This window comes from Chenopodium quinoa, unplaced genomic scaffold (genome assembly GCF_001683475.1).
Source record: "Chenopodium quinoa cultivar QQ74 unplaced genomic scaffold, ASM168347v1, whole genome shotgun sequence".
Classification (NCBI taxonomy): domain Eukaryota; kingdom Viridiplantae; phylum Streptophyta; class Magnoliopsida; order Caryophyllales; family Amaranthaceae; genus Chenopodium; species Chenopodium quinoa.
In genome coordinates this window covers 4,495,514-4,520,680 of record NW_018743920.1, presented here as the reverse complement: position 1 = coordinate 4,520,680, position 25,167 = coordinate 4,495,514, and the positions used below count along the sequence as shown (strand labels likewise).

At 36.9% G+C, this 25,167-nt stretch overlaps 2 protein-coding genes across 3 annotated transcripts; one reads left to right on the top strand and one right to left on the bottom strand.

Annotated features, from left to right (window-relative positions):
* Nucleotides 1–8,865: 8,865 nt before the first annotated feature.
* On the top strand, nt 8,866–18,692 carry LOC110688055 (nuclear receptor coactivator 3-like). 2 transcript variants are annotated; one of them, XM_021864733.1, is made up of 13 exons: nt 8,866–9,388; nt 10,256–10,322; nt 10,408–10,472; nt 10,569–10,652; nt 11,081–11,161; nt 12,525–12,686; nt 12,770–12,868; nt 12,968–13,169; nt 13,272–14,265; nt 15,357–15,562; nt 15,646–15,788; nt 16,729–16,767; nt 16,877–18,692. In XM_021864733.1, the coding sequence occupies exons 1-13, from the start codon at nt 9,251–9,253 to the stop codon at nt 18,485–18,487; spliced, it is 3,891 nt and encodes a 1,296-aa protein (XP_021720425.1). In that variant the 5' UTR covers nt 8,866–9,250; the 3' UTR covers nt 18,488–18,692. The 2 variants fall into 2 exon arrangements, with proteins under 2 accessions (XP_021720425.1, XP_021720424.1); XM_021864732.1 differs by having other exon boundaries at nt 8,867–9,388; nt 10,253–10,322.
* Nucleotides 18,693–19,290: 598 nt separating this feature from the next.
* On the bottom strand, nt 19,291–25,122 carry LOC110688054 (peroxisomal (S)-2-hydroxy-acid oxidase GLO4-like). Its single transcript, XM_021864731.1, has 12 exons — nt 24,335–25,122; nt 23,187–23,337; nt 22,980–23,102; nt 22,849–22,897; nt 22,681–22,758; nt 22,442–22,566; nt 22,287–22,344; nt 22,046–22,108; nt 21,189–21,258; nt 20,871–20,971; nt 20,211–20,315; nt 19,291–19,650 (listed from the first exon to the last, which is right to left on the bottom strand). The coding sequence occupies exons 2-12, from the start codon at nt 23,327–23,329 to the stop codon at nt 19,471–19,473; spliced, it is 1,095 nt and encodes a 364-aa protein (XP_021720423.1). The 5' UTR covers nt 23,330–23,337; nt 24,335–25,122; the 3' UTR covers nt 19,291–19,470.
* Nucleotides 25,123–25,167: the final 45 nt, after the last annotated feature.

Here is a 25,167-nt window from a genome sequence, read left to right as displayed (position 1 = left end):
TTATTGGGCCCAGACCCAATACGCGTATTTGGATATATTTGGCAAACTATCGAGTATAGAACACCCACTGCCATCTAATAATCCCAACTTTGTATGGACTACACTAGTATATAACAACAAATCATGAATGCAATTGTTTATGCATAGTTTGTTTATGTTTTTTTTTTGGAAGCTTATGCATAGTTAGAGTGTTAGTGTTACAAATCTCAAAGTGTTAAGAGTTTCGACAATAAGTTTAGCAAACATAATTTGGGAACAAAACCATGACAAGAATATCCATGATCAGTATTCCACTTGATGAATCTTTGGCTTCGTTTCATCCCACTCAGGAACTCTCCTCTTCTTCTTTCCTATCAGGAACTCTCCTCTTCCTTTCTCCAAAACGAGCTATTTTACATCTTCGATGTTCACGAGAAGCGACAATCAGAGATGACAAATCCTACACAAAACAATAAAACACATATATTACCAAAATATGACAAGGCAGTAACTGTAAAGGCACAACCACCAATTTTAAGACTACATTCATACGCACATTAAGCACCACCATTGGATGGGGTGGTCTAGTGTCCCATGCTAGTCTACTATGTCTTTCGCCATAAGCCACATCAATCAACTGCAAACATGTTTGACAGATATCAGTTACAAATTTTGCATAACCTAATCCTTCAAAATGTCAAGGAATTTAATATAATCACATTATTTATCTGTTCTCCTTCACTTACACCCAACTTCCCGAAGTCCCCTGAACGTATGCGATCATCCTTCAATTCCATTCCTATTTCCTTCATAGTCCAAACCTTTATCCTAGGGTAAACTTCCCACTGCACGGGATCCCTATCGAGTCGATCAAGGTACAATATCTGAATTTTCACAAACAACACTAATAAGCATTTTAAACAAGTTGTATATTTGTTTATACAAAACAGGCAAACAATCAATGACAAAAATATTCTTTACAACAGCAAACATTGCACATCCACCGCATCCACCAGCATATCCGTTTACATAAAATCGACGAGCAAAACTTGAAACACGCACTATCCATCAATTTTTTCAACACCAACCCACACCAATCATACTCTACACAGTCCTTTACACAACTTATTGCCGGTAATAAATCAGAAGCTATTTGGGGGGATTGCGTAGGACACAACACCATATGAAATGCAACAATTAGGAAAAATGACTTAAATTCTTCTTCTTCATTGTCTCGAAGTGAGCCTCCAATATATCCGTCATTTGATTTATCACTGGAATGCCAATTGAACTGTACACTCGTCCACACCCTCTATTAGATTTATTCTCCCATGATCTCCATATTGTAGTAGTAATTGTTGTACCTTTCCACGAACTCCAGAGTCCATTAATTTTGCATATGGAACCACCTTACAATCGTTTGGGATTCCTAAGATCTACTGAACTTGGTTCTTTGAAAACCTAATCACACGACCATCCGGACCAATTAGGGTACTATTAATGGGACCTATTCTAGTCATTACCCAACACGCTAATTGCCTTGGAAAATGCATGTCCGACACAAAATGGAGAAGTCCCCCAAAACCCATCTTCGTCACCCATCTAGTCCTTTTTTCATCAAATTTCTGACAAATTCTACCAAAAGATTGGATACGGCAACTAATATTTGGTGGCTGCACAAGAAAGTAAACATATTTAGATGAATGTTTGTATCAGCATATGAATTGAAAGGTTTTAGGAGTTTATCTTTGAACTCACTCTACATATGGACATGGAATGCTCTTTCAACACTTGCCTAGTAGCCTTCACCAACCCTCCTTCGCTCAAACTATCATCCTAACTATTCCACACAGCAGCGACCGACTAACATCAGCCACATTTGCACCAAATAATGAACTACTATCTCATTATTAGATTGACAATCCATTTTTACCTTAAATAGTCCTAAATGCAATACAACACTTTTGTTGTTGCATCTTTGCACTGAAACCTGAGCCAAGCCACTCTATTCACAACATATCAAATGAATTCAGTGCAACATATTCTTCGACATATTAGATTAATATACACGAGTTATGAACAGATTGTAATTCCAATTTAAAATTCTAAAAAATTCCACCAATTCCATACCTCGTCTACTTTGCTTTCTATCACTTCACGCATTTGCTTTCCCATTTTAAGAGCAACAAACTAAACAACAAAAATAACAACACAACTATCATATACTAGAAATTATCAAACAATACTATGTACAAGTAATTTTAAATTAATCCAACAATATAATAAGCCCTAATATACCAAAACAATTATCATATACTAGACAATATCTAACTAGTGCTATGCAGAAATAATTTTTGATTCATCTATGAATCTAATTAGCCCTAATTTACTATTGTATACATTCAAGAATCTATTGAGCTGTGATTTATAAGGATTTGCAAATTAATAGAAGTAGTTGAAAACTAAGATACACAGATTTAAGACTGATGTTTGTAATTGTGTAATTGAAGAGTGACGGTTGCTATAAATCGAAAACACAACCGAATAATAGCCCATGAATTTGCGAAAGTCTGCAACCCCTCACTTGTTTGTATCGGGAGTAAAAATTACTTGTGAAAACCCAGAATAAAATGTGACTTACCTTATTTGTGATCTAAATCTACCACAGATCGAGCTCCCAGTCCGCAAGTACTTGTCTTCACAGAACAACCTCCACTCCACGAATTTGAATAATAGATACCTCCAATAAATATTCTACCAAAAGGGAAAATAAAAAAATAAAGGGAAATTCTCAATGGTGACCCTCAGCTTCTGCTACGCACCAACAGTAACCCCCTTTATTTTGGATTATACAAAATGACACTACTTATCTTTTTTCTCCTAATGATGACATTAATGATGGTGTTTTAACATAAATATCATTAATAAAGTTAATTTCCCCCCCCCCCCAAAAGTCAGACAACAGGTTATAAAAACCCTTTCTCCCTTAATTCCCCCAACTTCCTCCATTGTTGTCTTCTTCGTCATCCAATTTTACGCGGCCACCATGGGAAGAGCTCGAGCAATCAAGCTTCACTACTGCGACTGTTCATTTAAGCGATTTCTAGATGTGCGTTTTCTGACGCACGCTCCAATCTAGACAGGCCCTACTACAAATACAGTAGCTGTCACTTTTTTGCATGGGTTCTTGAAGAAAATATTGTGAGGATTGTTGATGAGGTCAATGATGAAGGTTATTTCGATGGCTTTGGCAATAAGATGATGAAGATTGCAATTGGGATGTTTTTAATTTGGTTTTTCTGTACTTCAATTAAGTGAATGAATTTGTAAACCCCCTAGATTGATAATTTGGGGGAAATTAGTTGAAATTAGGGTTTCATGTAAGGGAAATTGGGATGTTTGTACTTAGTCCTTAACAATCTAGGTAGTTGAATGATGTACTGATCATCCTAATTAAATAAAAATCAGAACTTTGTTCAAATTTAATTTCTTTTGTTTTGTTGCTCTGTTATTCAACTGTATCAATGAACTATTATAAATCATGGTTGGACACAATATAAACATAAAGGAACAATACTTGGAGATTAAACTTAAGCAATTGTTTACAATCCAAACTGATAATTCCCAAAAAAAAAAAAAAAACAGTTTTCAGTGCTATTTCCATAAGATGCCCGGCCTGTTCCCCCCAAAATACCAAAAATAAACTGATTCAAATACCCCCAAAAAATTAGTTTCCAGTGCTATTTACTTATCCTAATTATAAGCAACACATTCATCTACTGAGGCTGGGTTGAGAACCTAATTCCATTAAGCTTCCTCATTTTTGGAGCAGGCTGTGAATAAGACATATGGGTCCTTTGCCGTTAGCCTTTGCAGAAGCTGAAGCAGCAATGCCTTTATCCTTTGCAGTAGCAGAAGCAACAGCAGCTTGCTTCCCTTTACCCTTTGTAGAGGCAAAAGCAACAACAGCTTGTTTTGCAGTGGGGCCTCCTTTACATGTTGTTGAGTTGTGCCCATAGCATTGATAGTTGTTGCACTTAATGGTTTTGCTTCTCTTGCCCTTCCTTTCTACATCTTCATCCCTTATTCTCTCACTACAAGGCCTGCCAACTCCTCTTTTCATGGCAGGAGGTTCAATTTTAGGCATGTCAAAGTCTGGCCATTAACCACTGTCAGGGATGGAGTTGATTCCACCAGCATATGCAGCTTTGTACCTTCTCACATAGTACCATTCATGTACAAACTGTTTTGGGAATCAAGCCTTGCATGCAAGATGGCTCTCATGCCATGCTTGCAAGGAATTCCATAAATCTGCCATAACCCACATAAGCACCTTTTTTCAGCAAAACTGACAGGGAACACTGATTTTCCATCAGTGACCTCATACCCATCAGTACTAGGGTATGCCTTGCAACACCTGGACTCTTGAGTTATCACTTTAATTCTTGCCTTGATGCTTGGACATATATCATCATCTATCCAGTTTGCAAAAGCTTGCTTCCTAGTACACAACCTGACCATTGTTATTCTCCTAATTCCTAACATTAATCACCACAAATGTTAATGCTACATTCACCAATATAGACACATTACATGTACATAACAAAGAATATGTTACAACAAGTCTTGCTGTGTCCAACCCAATGTGGCATTAAAGCTTTCCACAAATTAAAGTTGCTTTTGTTTACATCACATTTGATAGCCTCATTGAATTTGTGCTTGGTCCATGTTGATTGGTCCCCAACTTTAGACAACCATATCAAAGCAGCTGGATTGCCCTTTTGCAACTGTTCCATGGATTTCTTGAATGTGAACTCAGAATAGGCCCCACAAGCCCTCCAGAACAGGCTAAACATCAAAGGACCAGGGAATGGTTTCTTCCAATTCTTTACCAGGTGCTTGCAGCAATATCTTCTTCCAGCCTTTGGCCACAACTCAATTAATGCAGTATCAATACCCTACACAAAAAAAGATAGTTGTAAGACAAAGAAATGCTCAAGGAAGTTAACAAAGAAAATTGAGGCTAAGTTTCATATTTTTGTCTGTCTGAGATAATGCACCACTCATCACCTCTCCCACTTTGAGCAAGTTCTTCAAATGCTAGACAAAGAACTTCCAATTATCTGTGTCCTTAACTGATATAATTGCCCAAGCAAAGGGGAATAGCTCATTGTTTGCATCCAGTGCTACTGCAGTTAACAGGACACCACCATAATTCCCCTTTAAGTGAGCCCCATCCACACCTATGAAGCTTCTACATCCGGCTAGCAACCCATCTATACAACCTTTGAATGATATGAAGATACTTAGGAACTGCAGAGGCCTGTTAATATGATCTTGAGGTGTCCAAGCACAGGATGCAGAAGAACCTGGATTTGTTGATCTCACCATTTCACTGTAGTCAGGAAGCTGGGCATATAAGATGTCATGACCCCCCATTAATATCCCTCAGAGCCTTTGACCTCATCTTGTATAGAGTACTCGCAGACATTTGTACTCCATATCTTTACCAGAGTAACTGGTTCAATGATTTGGTAAGGATATTAGGGGAGAGCATGGGACGGATACCCGTACCGATAATGTTATCGGTTCGGGTACCCGATAACCAATAAGGACAAAACCAATAATTAAAATCGATCCGATAAGGAACGGGTATCCCTAAATTCGGATACCCGAAAATACAGGTACCCGAACCAAATATCTAAACCGAACCAATAAGCTGTTTTTTTTTGTCCTTTAAAACCTGCTTTCAATCTATTTTTACTTTTTAGTAGTTTTTTGTTTTTACTTCCTTTCTTTTTATAAAAATAGAAACACTTACCCAATAAAATTAATAATAATTTAACAATGTATGATGATAACTAAAATAAGTCCATAATTAAAATAATAAAAAAAAAATACAACCTGATACAAAATTACAAATCATACAATCATACAACCTGATAATTTAAAAAAGCTGCAGTCATACAATACATTAAAAAACAAAGTTCCTCAACCAAATAAATCTAACAATTGTCTATTACAATCTATAATTAAACAATCAGTCCATGAATAAAGTAGCAAATTAGAATTGATAAAAGCCCTTAAAAAACATAATACAGAAAACGTTTTCTTGGCTTCAATCATCATCATCCTTCTATCCTTCATGCTTGTTGCTGCCTCTAATCATCATCAACAAAGAGGGATTGTTCCTCATCGGGAGGTAACATTTGTTCTGTTTAAAAAATGAATTAACCTTATTTGTTCATCCAGTCTGCGTTCTTCCATAGAAAGGTTTTCAACGTCTGCCTGCAAGAAAAAAAATTGTAAAAGTGAGAACATAAGAGAACAAGTTATGGGTCTTTTATACTTTGCTAGTTTTCTGCAAGGCTTGCAACCATGCTAGAAAAACATTTTGGAATAAAAAAATCTATACCTGTTGACTAGTGATGCTATCATCGACCTCACCCGACCCTGAGACATCAAGTCATCAAGTCCCCTTTTCAATTAGTCAAGCATTAGCTCAATTCTCCAAAATAAGGATCTGATATATATAGTGCACACACACACACACATGTCAAGTCATACATACTTCCATTGTATCCTATTCTTCAACTTCTTTTCTATGAGACCAATACCCTCCAGAACATTGGTAATATCATAGATACGCCTCTTTTGGACCTGAAGCACACAATAGTGACTATTAGATCACTACGAGAAGAGCAAAGCAATAACCAATGGCTCATCCTTGACCTTCTCAGACCTCAAGATTGTAACACCATCCAACATGTCAACCTTCCTTACCTGGAAAGGACAAACGGACAGCCCCAATTACTCTTAAAGTAATTTAAACACGTAGAAATCTATAGTTAACAGAACCATTACATATTCTACAGGAAAATAAATAAGCATTTCCAGCCAAAAACAAAAATTAACACAAAATATAAAGAAATTCGTCAGAAAAAAAAGAGTAAAAGTGATACATACGAAAAATATCAATCATGTATTTAATGTATAAGAAAAAACAAATCAAAAGTAATAAACGTCTAAAACACTAAGTCAAATATGGAAAAACGAACTTCAGGTCCAATTGGCTTACAAAATAAATCAAAATTCTAACACCATACCATATTCCAAGCACAAACACACACAAGCAAGTCCATAACACAAATCAGTAAACAAGACAACAAAAAATTTCATTTTAGGGCATAATACTTCAATACAACCACATAAAACATGCAATAAAATGATTACATGCCAAAACATAGTACATAACATGCACAACTCAAACATTATATACAAATTAGGGTTTTGGATGCATACCTGAACTTCTTTTTGGCAAGATGATGTAGAAAGATTCGATCTTTCACCAGGTACCCCAGATTCTTAGCCCAAACTTGAATACCCTAGTCGCAATTTTGAAATCAAAAAAGTTTGAATCCCCCTTTACTTCGAAGAAAAATGACTATCACCGTCTATTTTTTATGGTATTATAGAGTTCGCATTCAATGCTCTGCGTTTTTCTGTGTCTCGATAAACCTTTTGATGGGAAAGCTAGCAGAAGGAAGAAGATGAAGAGTAATGAAGAGGGAGAAAGAAGGAGAGAGAGATAAATGGAGGGAATTAAAATCGGATGGTTGGGTGAAATAAAAAGGGGGCATTTATGTCATTTCGCTATTTTGGTTAACCATAGTTTAATTTTATGTTAAGACACCATCATTGATGTCAACATTAAGGGAAAAAAGATAAGTATTGTCATTTTGTATAATCCAAAAAAGGGGGTTACCGTTAATGTGTAGCAAAAGTTGGGGGTTACCGTTGAGAATTTCCCAAAAATAAAATTAAGAAAAGGGGCAACAATTATACACAGCTGTAAAAGGGGTAAATATTAGTAACAGAGTTAAGTAAAGACAAGTTGACGGTGTTAACGTGGGGTTATTAAACGCGGCTACGGACGTGGCAAGGAACACACGCAAGGAGCCAAGTAACCAGCATGAATTGGCCAAAAACTCCTTAGTATTAATGTGTTATACCGATAATACCCTGAAGATAAACGGGCAAAATTTATCCTGAAGATTAACATGAGTTTTCACTAGATATTGTCAACGTAGGACCGATATTGGGCTTAGTTTTTTTTCTTCTTTTTGTTCAGCTTAGAACCGCTAATGGTAATAGTTGTTGTAGTTTAAAACCGCTATCACCGTTAGCGGTTTTAGAAAAGAGACCGCACCTAAAATATAACAGGTCTCTTTGCATCCTTATAATTCACAAGTCTTAGCCTAAAGCAAGAAAAGAGGACGCAAGGAGACTAGTTATTAGTTAGGTGCGGTCTCTTTTCTAAACCTGCTAATGGTAATAGCGGTTGTAAAATTTGCTATCACCATTAGCGATTTTAGAAAAGAGACCACACCTAACTAATAACTGGTCTCTTTGCGTCCTTGGTTAATTCATAAGATTTAGTCTAAAGGTAGAAAACAGAGCGATGGAAATTATACTGACAAGTTCAAAGAGACCGCCTTTCAATAAAAACAGGTCTCTTTGACTTTAATTTAAAAAATTACAAAACCGCTAACATCGTTAGCGGTTTTAAACTAAACCGAAAACCAATCCTACGTGCACAGTACTTTTGGAATTTATTTTTAGAACGAAGCATAATGGGAATTTATTTTTATTTCAACAATATTAAGGGAAATCGTTCTTTTACTCTCACCCAAAAAAAAACTAATTTATATTTTTATACCAAGGTGTTGTTTGGTTGGCAAATAAAAAATATGGAAAGTTGAAATTCCTAGAAATTGAAATTGTTTGGAGTTGTTTGGTTGACAAATTCATGGAAAATAGAAATTCCCATGAATTTCCACTTCACACAAAATGGAGGAAGTAAATTACCTAGGGGGATCTAGGTAAGTGGAACTTCCCATAGGAATTTCCACTTTTCTTGATTAACCAAACACTTTTTAGAATTTCCTAACAAGTTCAATTTTATGGGAAATCAAATTTTCAAGAATTTGCGATTCATACGTTCAACCTAACAAGCCTCAAGTATTTATCTTTATTTTTAATTTTTTTGGTTTTTTATTTTATCGAACTCTTGCTCTCAATTTTCTCCTTCGCTTCGTTACTTCATCTCAGGAGCTCTCTCTTTCTCTCTCTAAAATCTCTGAATTTCCCCCTAAAATCCTAAATCAAAGCTCCATTCCTCGAAAACCCAGATGTTCAAAGTTCAATCAATTTTGAAATCCCCAATTTTCGATTGATTTTAATAAACAAAGAATCATTCTTTTTTGAAAAAATGGGGGTTTCGTTCAAAATCTCTAAGAGAGGAACCAAGTTTAAGCCGAAGCCTGTGATCTCCGAGTCAACTCTCGCCATTGATGACGGTGAACACTCTCTCGAAACTTCTAGAATTCCCTCCAAACACGATTCTGATGTAAGTTCCTTTTTCTTTAATTATTCACAATTTTCCCAATTCCCATAATTTTAGTTAATAATAAGTAGCAGAAATTTTGCTTTGTTGCTTTAATTTGGTTTTTATGGGTTAAAGTTGGGGTTATATGCGAATTTAATTGGTGGGAGCTAAATTTGGTTTTTAGTAGCGGGTTAATTACCTTCAATTTTTGATTTTTTTTGAGTTTTATTGGTAAAAAATTGAGCCTTTTTTTTGGGAGGGGGGGGATATGGGTTCTTGTTAATCATTGAATTTATTGTTAATGCTCTTTACATAATATGTATATGTTGTCGATTTGTCGTCATGCTCCCGAGTGTAGGATCTAATTTGGGTAGGGGGTTCGAGGTTATTTTATAGGAATCCACTTGAATATTCTTGGTTTTTGTAAAAATTGTTGAGAACAAGTATCTTATTATGGTAATATGGATCAAATCCTAAGGATAACAAGATTAGAGTGGGAAAATTTAAAATGTAACTTAGTAGATGTGAGAGTGGCCTATTAATTTGGGAAATGGGAAATCCCAAAACAAAATTGTGGCCGATTAAAGTGGGACAGATGCAGTAGATTTAGGTCTATCTCTCTCTCTGATGGAGCTATGGAAGTTATATGTGGTTGCTGCGCTCAATAAATAATCGTAATGATTTATTATACACAGTAGCTCTATCACCGGTAACATTTCTTGGATTTGCACTTTTGCTGGGAGTATTTTATCATCTACTCCAATGAAGTTGTGTGTAGATGAAGACTTTAGCAGCTTGCATGATTGCTTATTCTCTCTACATTATGTTTATAACTGTTGATTGCATCATACAATAAAGTATACTTCGAAATTTTGAATGAAACAGCAGAAAGATGAAGATGCAGTTGGTCTCTCGGGTTCATCTCTGTCATCAGAAAGGCATCATATTTCTGCTGGTAAGAGGCAAATTGTATAATTGCATGTTACTAATTATTCTTGATGTCATAGTTTCTGAGCATCCTGTCTTCTTTTTTTTTTCAGAAGGTGAAGTTTCTTTCATTCTGAATCTCTACCCTGATGGATATTCAATTGGAAAGCCCTCAGAGGTTTGTTAATTCATCACCCTAGCTGTATAATTTTTTTTAATGATGAAGTAGTTCTTGCTCCATCTGAAGCAGTTGCTTACTATAATGGGTTTTCAGAATGATAGCGGGCTTCATGCTGGATTTCAAGAAGGTTCAAAGATATTACATCCCTATGACCGGACCTCAGAAGTTCTATTCACAGTATGTTGACTCTTTTATTAATTAGCTTATAAGCATTTTGCAGTAAAGAAGCATAGAGACATTACAATACAGATACCTAATTTGTTATTTAGTATATCTGTTTTTCCTAGTATAGCAAAAGGGTTTTCTTTAAGTCGTTCACTTTGACATTTTACATCTCATATATGGTGTACACATAGGTATGTTTTAAATGTTCCATAACGCATTGCTATATTTAATCTAGATAAAACAATATCAAATTTCAGCTCTTGACTAGTATGGCTTCTGGAGGGTAAAGGGTTTAATTATAAGTTGTGTAGCTGTGGAACTATCTTCTGTTAGTGTCCTGTTGATATTTTTGCTTTTATTCTTTGACTTCCATTCTAAATTATTCATGGTATGAGAACTGATTTTTTTTTTCTTTTGTCGAATCTTAATCTTATGTGGAGGCTATTGAGTCCGGTCGGTTGCCTGGAAGTATTTTGGAGGATATACCATGCAAGTTTAACGAAGGTGCACTCACATGTGAGGTGAGTGATATGAGACTTGAAATGCAACTTCTTTTTGTAATGTTATGTTATGCTTATGCTGCCTACCTTCTGCCATCAGCATAGATATTGAGGTTTGATGAACATAACTCTACTATATGCGTGTGTATATATAAATATATATATAGTAGAAAATTTGATGGGACGTATCACCTGCACATTTTAGAATTACACAGCACTGTCCTTGATTTCACTCTTTGCATATTTTGGTTTGTTATTTTTTGAGAGATAAAAGGTTTAATTTCCTCTTTTTCAAAGGGATCATTTCCTTGCTTTACCTGTCAATATATGTTGATAAGCTTTGTTTGTTGACCCCTTGGAACTTGTGATAAGAATTCACAAAGCCAAGCAGGATTTTTAGTTTTCTTGAGGATGTTGTCTGCATTGGTGATTAAGCTTATGTACCTTGGTCTGCTTTGTATTTCTTGGAATTAGTTCCATGTTTTTTTCCTCTCTTTTCTTTTTTTGATTTCTGGTGGAGCATTCACAAGGCAGTGTCTATTTTTTAAGTGTAAGTAGGGAGCTTGCTGCTGTAATGTTTTCAGTTCTATTTTTTCGGCTTCTGTTATGTTGGGTTGCTTGTAGCAGTGGATGATAATCTATGGTGTCCACTGCTACAAATTCTTTATTTAAAAAAATGGAGGAGTATTATTAGGATATTTGAAAATCCTACCACAATAAAGCACCGTATTTAAACACAGATTAAAATTATATTCTTTTTACCATTTTCAAAGTATGGGGCACATTTCATTTTGGTCGGAGGGAGAAATTTCTATTTTGTTTAAGATTTATTATTTTTATCGAATATAATAAGAAATGAAGGATACAAAATCACACTTATGAGCATTACTGTCTTATTTCAACTGTGGCTGCTATATTATCATTTGTAAGCATATGCTAAGGAACATCAATATACTGTTTTACTTCTTATCTTGTAATATTCTATTTCATTTATTGTTATAAAATATTTGCTACCTTTTATGTCTCGGAGTAGCCACTATACAACAAGCGCATCATATAAAAGTAATTAAAAATAAATTATTAAAGACCTATTTTTAATTATTGAAGAAAAATATAGATATTTTTATAATTTTAATTATATAATGTTTAATTGTTTCATATACATGCAACTACCCCGGGCATTGCCTGTGCTTGCATTAGTAGTTGTTTATTATTAGTCCAACATAAGGCCTTAAGGGCAACAATGTGATGATTTGGATATCTCCATACAAGCATTGTTATCATACTGATGATTAGATCATGCACCCATCATGGACATGGCTGTATGCAATCTTACAATCAATATTTTCATAAAGTACCAATTTCTGATCACAACTATTTGCAGGTTCGCGATTACCGAAAAGGCATGTCTGATTCAACATCCAATGTTCCATCAAGTAATGGACCTGCAACTATCAATAAGGTGCACTTAAAGATGTCCTTGGAGAATGTTGTGAAGGATATTCCGTTAATGGCGGATGATTCTTGGACTTATGGGGATCTGATGGTAAGTTATCTTCTATAAAAATCTTCACTGGGAAGATAATTTTGCGCCCTTGTGTGAGTTTGACCTTTCGTCACATGACATAGGAAGTAGAATCGCGAATACTAAAAGCACTGCAACCAAAGTTGTGTCTTGATCCAGTGCCTAAGTTGGACAGGCTTTGCAAGAATCCAGTTTCCTTGAAGGTATAAAGTTAAAATGGGTTCTTTTTGAGCTTTTAAAATATGATTATGTATCTGTAACTGAGAAATCTGGTGAGATCCCTTAACTTTATTTTATTATAGCTTGACTTAGGTCTGAGGGGATCACGAAAGAGGCGAATGAGACAAATTCCCGAGGTTACTGTTACATCAAATAATCGACCACATGGAAAGAAAATTTGCATAGATAGGGCACCTGAAAGCTCAAGCTACAGGATTGGAGAGGTGGGGCCAACATCAGGTGATTTGATGTCTCAGCATATCCAAGATAATGTTTCTGTTCAAGGTATTGGCCTTAATTACTTGTTAAGTTTAAGATCCCGAAACTCTGAATTATGCTAAATTTCTTGTGATTAATTTAAGTTCTGAATTTTAACATTTCAAGCAGGGTTAGGGAATCAGAGAAATATGCATGATCCTGTTTCGAATGCAATAGGAGCCTCACCTGCTGGTCAAGATATGCCAATATCATATGCTGATATGAGCACATCTGTTCTTGGAAAATTAGAAGGTCAAGAAGTGCAGTTGTCACAATATTCCAATCTTAGTAAGAGGGCAAGGGTTGGATCTGTTGGTCCTGATGGTGTTCAGCACCAACAAATTGGTTCTTTTATGGATGGCCTTCAAGCATCAGATGTGCAATGGAGGAATCAATTTATGCAACAACCACCAAATGCAAGAGGAATCCAGTATCCTAATGCTGTCTTGCAAAGATATCCTCAGCTAGGTGGTGAGGGGATTAACAATCAGGATGGTGTGAAACTAGAGAAGGCAGATCCCAATGTAGTCAAAACTGATATGCAGATGATGGAAGCCGAAAATGGTCACATAGACCCGAGACTCCAACAAAGGTTTCAGCAACATCCGCTCTTGAGGTCAACTATTCAACAGGCGAGCTGGAATAATCTCAGCCAGCAAGTTGAGAAAGATTTTAAAAAGGAAGAACAATTTCCAAAGAGGAAATCGATTCAGAGTCCGCGTTTTTCTGCTGGTGCTGTACCTCAGTCACCATTAACTGCCAAATATTCTGAGATGTCTTGTAATTCAATGGGGACACCGTATGGGGCAATTCCTTCAGCTGCTACCCTTGGACAATTGCAAAGAGAAAAATCAGCTGTGACATCAATTCCAGCAGGTTATAGTACGTCAATAACATCAAGTGCCAATGATTCCATGCAATCCCAACATCAGGCACAACTTGCTGCAAAGAGAAGATCAAATTCCCTTCCTAAGACCCCAGTAATAAGTGGAGTTGGTTCTCCTGTCAGTGTCAATAATATGGGAGGTCCAATGAATGCATCTAGCCCGTCTGTTAGCACCCCACAACTAGGTGACCAAAACATGCTTGAGAAATTTGCAAAGATTGAGGTGGTAGCTATGAGGTATGAGTCCTACTTAAATTATTTATGTACTCCCTTCATTTTCTTTTAATTTAGTCACTTATTTTGGATTTTTAAAATTTTTTACTCACTTTCAACTTATCATTTTTAAAAAGGAGGACACACCACATTTACTCTCACAACTTTTATTTTTTAATTTTCACTTTCACACTTTTCTATTATCTTTCTCCTAACTTTTAATACAATTCTTGGTTTCCGTTACAAGAGAAGTGTGTAAATTTAAAAAAAATTAAAAACGGAGGGTTTATTTGTTTATTTTTATACACTAAATTGTTTATAGAGTGGACTTGCCAGCTTTGTACTCCGTGGTATGTAGAATCTACCTGTCAGATGAAGTCGTGACTTAAAACAGATTTATTTTATAGGTAGTGGTTACTGATAGCTGAGGCTATCATTTTCTTGATTCCTTGTCTGGTCATATTCAAGGTTGCCATGCTCTCAAAGTTGTGTGTGGAAGGTTAGCATGCCATTGTGTCGTAAGGCATCTTCTGAGACACTGTGTTGAGGTCCATTATATTGTGATTTATAGCGTCTTAAGTTTACTCTAGGTTATTTGCTATTCAGTGATCAATGGTCTTTGGAGAATGTGGCTTTGCCTCATTTGTTTTAAATGTGTGAGTGATTATATAAGCCCACCTCTCCTCATAGATAATTTTATCTCATGTTTTGTGCTTTGGTGTGTAGTGTGTACTTTATACCCAATGTTTCCTGCACAATTGGAGGTGGATTATTGTTGAAATCAGGTGTATGAGACAAAAGTGTGAGGAAAGAGAGAATGTGAAGGCTTTAGAATAAGCAAGGTATAAGTTTGAGAATATTATATAATACAAAGCGAACAATTTTGTTCCTTCCAACAACAATACTTAATAAACAATGGACCATATAGTTAGTTGAGAATAGCAAGCTCTGCACTGGAATCATCTATTCCCTTCTTGCTTTGTATATTGGTGACATTCTAGAAAGTTCTCTGTGCACTGTTGTCTTGTAAGGAAGCTTGTTAAATTCTTTGGATCTGTGAAACTGGTGCTCTGGCTTTTCCATCATTTTTTGTGGCTTATGTAGAGTTGTTGCAGGCACCAACTGAATCGTAAAAAGAATAAAGTTGATGAATACCCTAGGAGGTCTCGACCATCTTCCTCACAGGAACTCCAGCTCTGTCTTTCTAATGCTTCCAACTATGAATACTCAAAGGATGAAATATCAACAAGCTTGTCAAAGTCACTGGTTGGCGGGAGCATGAATGCATGCAAGATAAGGATTGTTACTGTGCAGCCACAAGGTTTGCTTGTTCATATACTTACACATGCCTGTTATTTACAGTGTTACGTCACTTATGTGACCTTAACATTTTCATTCTTGCAGCAAATATGCTTTCTGTCCCTGTAAGGACAAGACTAATCTTGTCCGAGAAGCCAAATGATGGCACTGTAGCAATGCATTATGGAGACTTGGAAGTTGCGGATTGTCTCAATGCAGAAGATCACCTGCCTGCACTACCTAATACTGTGAGTTACTAACTTAGTTCCAGTTTAGTGTCCTGACGTATTATGGCACATAGTTTTAGAAGAGAAGTTAGTGTTTGGTCATCAAATGTTATTATAATTAAAAAAAGTAAATGTGATGGAAGATGGAGTATTTTTGTATTCTTGAGAGCGTAGGACTCTAACTTTTGGTAGGGGAAAGAAAGGTAATGAAAAAAGTGGGTCATTGCCCAATTATAGAAATGGGCAAACTAAGTTGGGCCAGATGAAAAAGGAAACTGAGCAAATGAATCTGGGATGAAGGGAGTATAATGTTAGAGCTGAACACCCCCCCCCCCACACACACACACCTGCCCCACCAAAAAAATAAAGAAATTAAAATTTACTTTCAACTATTCTGTACCTGCTGACTTCGATCAATGGATAAAAAGGCTCAATGCACACTAAGGCAACAGGTTTTTCTTAAAAGTGAAGTAATATTTGGAAAAAAAAATGTACGCCTCAATGAGCCTCACTGAATTTGCCTTTTCAATCAATCAAAGCCTTAATCCCATAAGTGGGGTCGGCTACATGAACCAAAAGTGATTATTCCGTGTAGTCACCCACAAAAATCTTCCTCCTCCATCCCTTACGATCAATTACCTCATTCTCATGCAAATCCATATGCTTCATATCCTTTCTAACTCCTTCCAAATTGAATTTGCCTTACGCCTTACCAAGACCAAAAAAGATGTGTAGCACTCAGATGCGTCTTTTTATACACTGTTTCCGATGCAAGTCTCTGTGCTCAAATTGTTGTCTCTGGACTCGGTTATTACACTTTTCTGGGTTTATTATGGGTTACTACACTTCAAAAATTTCTTAATTCTGAAAGGCGTCTTAAGCTCTTCTGCATTGAGATATACTTCTGATAACACCTTACATCCTAATGTAAACTAACTATGGTTTTTTAACATTTTGACAGCATTTGGCAGATTTGCTTGCAGTGCAGTTTTGTGCTTTGGTAAGTGGCTCTTGAAATATTTGTATTTTAAGAAATATTGTCTGCTTCATTTGTTTTTGTTTTTGGTTTTTTTTTTAAATAAATAATCTGAGATGAACTGGTCATACAGATGAATCGTGAGGGCTACTTCACAGATGATCAAGTCCAACTTCGACCACCTCGTAATACTGTTCCTTCAAACAGTCAACCTAATGCACCTGCAGTCACTCCTAATAATTCAGTGGCTGATATGCAGCATCCAGAATCAGGTTCTGGGCAGCAAACAGCTATGGAAACCAAGCCAAACATTGCCTACTCGTCTCTGAATCCAACCTCAAATACCCTGCCTAACTCTGGGATGCTCCCTCCTGGAAATTCACAAGCCTTGCAGTTATCTCAGGCACATTTGTCAGGGGTCACAATGCCTCCTAGACCACAACAGATTGACCCGCAGCAGCCACTTCAGCAGCAACAACAGCCACTTCAGCAGCAACAACAACCACTTCAGCAGCAACAACAACCACTTCAGCAGCAACAACAGCCACAGCAATTGCCACTTCAGAATCAAATGTCTTTGATGTCACAACCGCAATCTCAGTTCCAACGTTCTCCCCTCATGTTGCCAACAAATACAATGCCGCAATTGAATGCATTTGGGCAGGGTGCGAATATGCCATTGGGTAATCACATAGGTAATAAGCCTTCTCCTCTGCAACTTCTGCAGCAGCAGCCGCAGTCCCAGTCCCAGTCCCAATCCCAGGCCCAGACCCAGATGCAACGCAGGATGATGATGGGGCTTGGGCCTGCTATGGGTATGGGGAACATTGGCAACATGGGCCTTGGAGGGTTGGGTAATGTCATGGGGATTGGTGGAGCAAGAGGAATGAGCGCATCTGGAATTTCTGCTCCGGTAGGTCCCATTTCAGGGATTGGGGGCAACATGGGTCAGAACCCATTGAACATGAGCCAGGCAAATGCGATAAGCCAGCACCTTCGTGCTGGAACTTTCACCCCTCAGCAAGCTCATGCTGCCCTCCTTGCTCAACGTTTGAAGATGATGCAAAGCAGAGGCATGATGGGAGGAACTCAATCTGGGATGACTGGTATGCCAGGTGGGACCCGGCAAGTGCAGCCAGGCCCTGCTGGGATCTCTATGCTGAACCAATCTTTGAATAGAGGAAACATCAGCCAAATGCAGCGGACTGCAATGGGCCAGATGGGCATGGCCAAATTAATGCCAGGAATGAATGCTCCTATGACTCAGCAGCAGCAGCACTTGCAGTTCCAACATATGCAGCAGCAGCAGCAGCAGCAGCAGCAGCAGCAACAACAACAACAACAGTTGCAGCAGCAGCAGCAGCAGCAGCAGCCACAACAACAGCAGCCACAACAACCGCAGCCACAACTGCAGCAGCAGATACCCCAGCAAGAGGCCACATCCCCTCTCCAGGCTGTGGTTTCTCCCCCGCAGGTGGGTTCACCTTCAACACTTGGTATCCCCCAGCAAATGAATCAACAGGTTGCCCAACAGCAGGCCAGCCCACAGCAAATGGGGCAACGGACTCCAATGAGCCCACCATTGAGTTCTGGGCCCATGCATCCGATGAGTACTGGTAACCCAGAGGCGTGCCCTGCGAGCCCAGCATTAAGCTCTCAAACTTTAGGCTCTGTTGGGAGCATCACAAATTCTTCTATGGACTTGCAAGGAGTGAACAAGAGCAACTCTGTTACAAATACGTAGTTGAAGCATTTTAATATGCTGATTAAGTTGCTGTGTATTAACAAATTGTTGTCTATCTTGAGTAATGTTAGTTTGACTTAACCTAGAGCTCCTAGGAGTATCCCGCATCTTTAGCAGATGCCTGGTAGGGAATCTGTATAAAGCATTTTTCACTTCTTCATTGTTGTTTTTTGGTTAATTGTAAATTATTTGTTCAGTGATAGTTCATCTAGTGTCGGCAGTCAATTTAAATTCAAATAATTTTCCAATAGAGGCAGAATTAGTTTGTTACAAGGGAAAGGGGAATAGATCCATCCAATTCCTTTCCATTTTTTTTCTGGCCTTCTTTTCCCCATGTCATATCTGAGTAAGGGAACTCCTCCCATTCATTCTACATTTTCTCATTCAAACTAAAGGTGTCAAAAACTCACCCTACCCAACTTGACCCAAAAGTAACTCGATCCAAAATTTGACTTGTATGCACAATTTGACTTGTATGCACAATTTGACTTGTATGGACATAATGATTTAGCAATTAGTATGACCCAACTTCAAATTAGACCCGACATGATTGAATTTGAGCCAGTCACCTGAATTGACACCTCTAATTCTAACACACAAAATGTTGAAGTCTATTCAGCATCTATGTTAGAACTACATTGATAGTTATGATTTACAGTTTCAAAAAAAATTAGGATCTTTCAAACTTTTGAAATCCCTTCCTTTCTCTCCGAATCATCTCAATTAGATCTCATTTTAATTTGGTTGTCAGTAGGACTAGTCACTAATACAATTTAAATCACCTAAATGTTCAAAAACCTCTTCTTATTTCATGCGTTTAGATCATACATTTTAAATCACCTAAAATTTCAAATAGACTGATTTTGATAGTTAATGACAGCGAAAAAACTTAAACAAAGTGTTCGACAAGTAATCCTTGGTACAATGCATTTCAGAAGTGATACACTTGCTGTTCAGGGCAAGCTGCACTAGTATAAGCTGGCTTAGAGTAAGGACTGAGGTCTTTCATGCTCAGTTCTGACATGGTTCCTAGTGATATCTTTTATGCTGGAGCAGCCAGCAAGGGCTAGAGTGAGCTCCAATTCATCCTTCAACAGTCCAATGACTTTTTTTACGCCATCTTCTCCCTTTGCCGCCAGTCCATATATTACAGGTCTTCCAACCTAAAAAGATAATCAAGATCGTAAGAACTCTAACAAGTGAGCGAATACCCTACAATCATGGTTAGCATAAGGACTTAATTTTTAGATTTCTTATGCAAAATATTCCCCTTCAGTAGTACAATTGGATTTTTATCTAGAAATTGTCCAAGCATCTAAACAAAGAGGTCCTAACCTCATATGACCTTCCAGCAGTGGCTTTCTTGCACACTCCCCCCCACCCCTTCCTTCAATTATGAAAATATATCTCATCTACTGTATAAAGTTTCCAACTTCTGCAATTCTGGAAGCAGAGGTTTTTGACAAGGTTGGTGATAATACAAATCGAAGTCTGAAACTTTAACCTATAGACTAATAAGAGAGTGTATGGAAAGAATCATGCTAGTAAACCTATTAATAAACAGCAAGCAACTCACATTTTCTGTGTGAGCTACGGTGACAAGAATCATGCTAGTAAACCTATTAATAAACAGCAAGCAACTCACATTTGCTGTGTGAGCTACGGTGACATTGCTGATGACATGAATTGGAATGGAAATTTGATAAAAATAAGGTAATCTTACAAGAACAGCGCGCGCACCAAGTGCCAAGGCCTTGAAAATGTCTGTTTCCCGCCTCACCCCTCCATCAAGGAGAACAGGAACTTTGCCTCCAACAGCATGAACCACCTGCAATGTTAGATAAACAAATCCATTGAGCCTTTTCCGTATGACAACATCCAGCCAATCTAATAAAGTCAGAAACACAAAGACAACTATGGAACTTATGCAACCTAAATCAGTTTGATGTGGACATGCCACAGGTGCCCAACCGCCCATGCATGAGTTGTGCATCTCAAAACACATCACATATAATTTTTTTGCTTCTACACCGGTCTTCATAAGTTGAAGTAACTCTTAATAATTATTATTCTTTATGATTTTCCATGCTGTAGATATTATATACGAAGTACAATGTTCAATTGTTTATGGTTAGCTACATTAAACTCTTTTGAATCTCATCTTGGGGAGAAAATAAACTTCAGTACTATAGCTGTGTGGTGGGGACTTGTGGAGCACAACTGTAAACAGCATATGATGTCTTGAGTATGCAATAAGTTCAGTTGTGAATTTGTGATAATCAACCCCTATGAAGTAAAAGCTAGTCCTTCATATATCAACCAAATGATCAAGAAATAGTCTAGCAAAAAAAGATAGATCAAGAGAGAGTGGAGAACATTGAACCTCTTCGAGAACAGAGAATGTGGCTGGAGCATAATCAAGCTGTCTTGCTCCATGATTCGAAACTATGATTCCATCCACTCCAATTTCTGCCGCTCTTGTTGCTGCCATGGATATAGCATAGATATATATATATTAGAAATCGTAGTCTTTCTAACTTTTCTGATAAGGTCAGCCTTTGGCCTTTTCAGGAATCATAGCACTAGGTTTGCTATAGTAGAAAATTGAACTCTTTGATATCCAAGTGACTCGATTTTTCTTGTAACCATGTACAGAAGAATGAAAGACCATCTAAAAAAGCAATTTGGAGCTTGATGTTACCATCTTCATGTGTGAGAACACCCTTGATCATGATTGGAAGCTTTGTAATAGATTTCAACCAATTTATATCCTACCAAACGATAGAACAAAATTAGAGATCAACTAGATTACAATCTGTGAGAAAAAGAAACAATAATTAGGATGAGTGCAACCTTTATCTTCATGTTCTACACATGATTTTAACTTCAACTAATTTCGGTTAAGATGGACACCAATAAAGCTATGTCCAAGTTGTATGCTGAAGACTGTACCAAAGTAGTGCTAGGAGTTTTTGCTTATGTTTTAAAGGCAATTTTTTTTACTACTCTTTATGTTTCACATCAATCAATCAAAGCCTTAATCTCATAAATGGGGTCAGCTACATGAACCAAAAACAATTATTCCGTGTGGTCGTCACAAAAATCTTCCTCCTCCATCTCTTACGATCCAATACTCACCCTCATGCAAGTCCATATACTTCATATCCTTCCTAACTCCTTCCAACCAAGTCATTTTCGGTCTCTCTCTCCCTCGTTTAACCCCTCCATGGTCCCACCCTTCCACTCTTCGTACTGGTGCACCCTCGGGTCTCCGTCTTACATGCCCTAACCAACGCAAATGATTTTCCCTTGGTTTGTCTACAATGCCTGCCACACCTACTTTCTTGCGGATAACCTCATTTTTTATTCTATCTCTTAGAGTGTTCCCACACATCCACCTTAACATGCGCATTTCTGTAACCTCCATCTTTTTAATGTGCTCTTTATGTTTCAGATGTCAGGAGAAAAAGAAGTTTGCGGAACCTTCTTTACTAAACATATACAATGATTTACCGGAGATATAAAAGAGCTAAGAAACAGTGTACAGCTGCTTCATACCTTCCAGGAGAAAGATGCGTCATAATAACTATTTGCAAAAGCTTGAGGACCCGAACCCTTGTCCTGCAGCACAAAATTATGCAATCTGTCATGAGTTTCGAAAGAAAAGGCCTACGTCATATTCTGTATGAATAAATATATCTTGTTTCATGTGCTAAATTGAGTCTGGACTCTTGAGTTCATATATCATTCTTTGAATATGGCTATGAGTTTAAAAAGATAAAGAAACTCTTCTACTCACGTTGACAACTTCGGTGGACATATAACCCTCCAAATTCTTGACCTGAGGTGCAATCATTCTGCAAATGATAGAGACATGCAATGGTTGTAACGTTCTGTTCCAAGTGAAGAAAATAATTTTATTCAGAAATGGAATTTAAGAGAACTCCAACTTACTTGTTCTTTATATTGGCCTCCCTTCGACCAAGTTTAGGAGTGTCAACAGTTACAACAATAGCCTTGTATCCACTTTTTTCAGCTCTCTGAACAAGCCAAGCTGAAACTTCTCTATTTCTAAATACCTTCTCATGATATATATGGTGCAATATAAGACATTGTCTCTCCATTACATAAAATGCTTCTAATTTTTATGAGATGCTACTAAAAACAGCTGAATCTTAAGAAAAATTACTTGCATATAATTGAAAGAAACGCACAGCAGTACAGGAGGCAGAAACCTCTTCCAAGGTAGAGTTAGAACTAAAGGATAGCACCTAGAATGAATGTAAGTTGAAGGGACTTAAGTACAGAATATGGGTAGGTTGAAACATAAAATCAGCCAAATACATATACTATAAAAGTACCATAATAGTTTCACTCGCAGCAGCAGCTTTAGCTGTTGCTATTTCTCCTACAGTAAGCACAAGGAGCAACAGCTTATAAAATCTATTGATATTAAAACTACAATACAAAAAAGGTGTTATGATTGTTAAAATCAGGGTGTGCCAGCTTATGATACGAGGTTGGAGCAATCATTATTGGAGCGGAGATGTGATAGCCCAAGATACTGGTCGAAAGATCAATTTGACTCACATCTACAAGAATCCTCGGACAGATGCTGCAATTATTTCAGATGTTCTGACTTTAGAGGGGTATCATAGCTACAACTTATCAACACTTTAAATATTGACATTAAAAGTACCTGATTCTGGAGAATGCTTTGACATTTTCTTTTAATGTATGCTCATCTTCAGCTCCTGCAGCATAAAAATCATAGTACATCTTGGGAAGGGCTCGACGAGCCAGTTCTTGATACTCATTTACATTAACAGGCTCGGTTGCCATCTATCCTGCTGAGAAACTAAATTTTAATCATACTATTCTGACATTGTCACAGGAAAGAATAGAAAACATTCCTAACAGCCTGATGCACTCACTGAAATACTGGATCCTAAATGTTAACTACATCAGAAAATAGGAGCAGTCAAAGTCCTTCTCATTACATCAACAGGTTACAAAATACAAATAATGTAATCTGGATATTTCAATTCACATGTACAGAAGTAAAAGTAATTCGAATTTTCTCAAGCGATATCAAAATAAATCTCAACTTGATTAAGACAGGGCTATTTCTGCAAAATAGAACATGGACCCAGAATATTGTATAACAATATGCTAACATGCAAAGAGGTAAGAGAGAAAGGAACAATATTTCTTGAAAGTTTTAGCCTTTTGGCCCATTCATGAGCTAAAAGTCAATGTATATTATGCTTGAAATATCCTCTATTACTGAAAAATCAGGAAAAATGAAAAATCAACTACACTCCAAGATCTTCCAACAAGATCCTTGAAGCTGGAGGTGTATAAGTTATTCGGTTCCGAATTAGTTATCACATTGTGTGTGTCAACTCATCACAAAATTTACAAAAGACACTCTAACAATTGGGTCGATATCATCGTCCCCCCATCAAATAACTAAAGTAGTTACATACTGCGAAAGTTAATCAATCACTAATTATATTAGGATTGGTAACAAGTTCGGATAGTATAATATAGTATATGTGAACATTAATTCTGAGTCGAGGGAGTTAAACCTTAAAATCCAGTTGTAATTATAGCTCTTATGTGATGTAATCCACTCACTCGGATTAAACATAAGAACCTTAAACTGTAGTATTGAACATGATTTTCAGGACTTGTTCTTGCTTATGTTTCATTTTCACAAAAGGTACAAATATTCATCTCTCTTTTTTCTACAATTCACAGACTAACCCAATAATTATTGTAAATGAACTGTGAATTCAACAATAAAAAATTTGAACCAAATATAAAATTTGAGCACATACATACATGAACAACTTGATGCCTCAGAAACTCAGGATGATAATTGATGATAAATTTGAGAAATGTGTAGAGAGAACTTTACAATTTGAGATAGAAGTGGTTTTGATGACATGCATAGGAAATATGGGACCGTCTTTTTTTGTCCTATATGAGTCATCATTTTTTAGTTTTTTCTTTTGTGTTTTTATATTACTTCTCCATTCTTTTAATATCTTACTATAAGGGTTGGACACACTTTTTTTAATAGTGGGGAAAAGAAAGATAGAAAGGTAAAAATACATAATTATTCATGTGATGTAAACATAAAGTAAAGAATCAAGTGTTAAAAGTAAAGGTATATTGGGTATTTATAGTGTGAACAGATATATTTTGTTTCCTAAAATGGATATAGTGCAAAGTTTGTGAAACTTTAAGTGGTGCAAATGTGCAATATTTAAAAAACAGAGGAAGTATAAAAAACACACTTCACCTGTGACTTATGAGAATGTTGACAGCCAACACCAGACACAAGTTCCCATCATTTTTCTATAAGCTTGTTTATACTGTATTTATTTATGTAATGATAAGCCGAGCTTAAACAAGTTTTGAAGATTGCCTCATAAACGAGGAACATCGTACCATACATTTTCCTAGCTGTTTTTACTCCCTCTTCGCTCTTGTGATGTTAAAAAAAAAAAAAAAAAAAGGATATAAAGGCATACAATACACTAATCCGAAGACTCAGAACTGGACAGGGCCAACATGATACCCAGTACCGGTTTGTTGAGTTCAGTTTAGGCCAGGCACAACCTGGTCCTGGAAGTCTGGAATAGCTAATGCAGGACATTGGCCTGGGGCAC

Bases quoted from the DNA above. Each gene is read 5' to 3' on its own strand.
- LOC110688055 (XM_021864732.1), top strand. From the start codon at position 9,251: ATGGGGGTTTCGTTCAAAATCTCTAAGAGAGGAACCAAGTTTAAGCCG. The intron at 10,323-10,407 runs GTAAGAGGCAAA...TTTTTTTTTCAG, and splicing joins AAGGCATCATATTTCTGCTG to AAGGTGAAGTTTCTTTCATT. The intron at 15,789-16,728 runs GTGAGTTACTAA...ACATTTTGACAG, and splicing joins TGCCTGCACTACCTAATACT to CATTTGGCAGATTTGCTTGC.
- LOC110688054 (XM_021864731.1), bottom strand. From the start codon at position 23,329: ATGGCAACCGAGCCTGTTAATGTAAATGAGTATCAAGAACTGGCTCGT. The intron at 22,567-22,680 runs GCAAGTAATTTT...TATCATGAGAAG, and splicing joins TGCGTTTCTTTCAATTATAT to GTATTTAGAAATAGAGAAGT. The intron at 20,316-20,870 runs GTTCAATGTTCT...CTAACATTGCAG, and splicing joins CATTCTCTGTTCTCGAAGAG to GTGGTTCATGCTGTTGGAGG.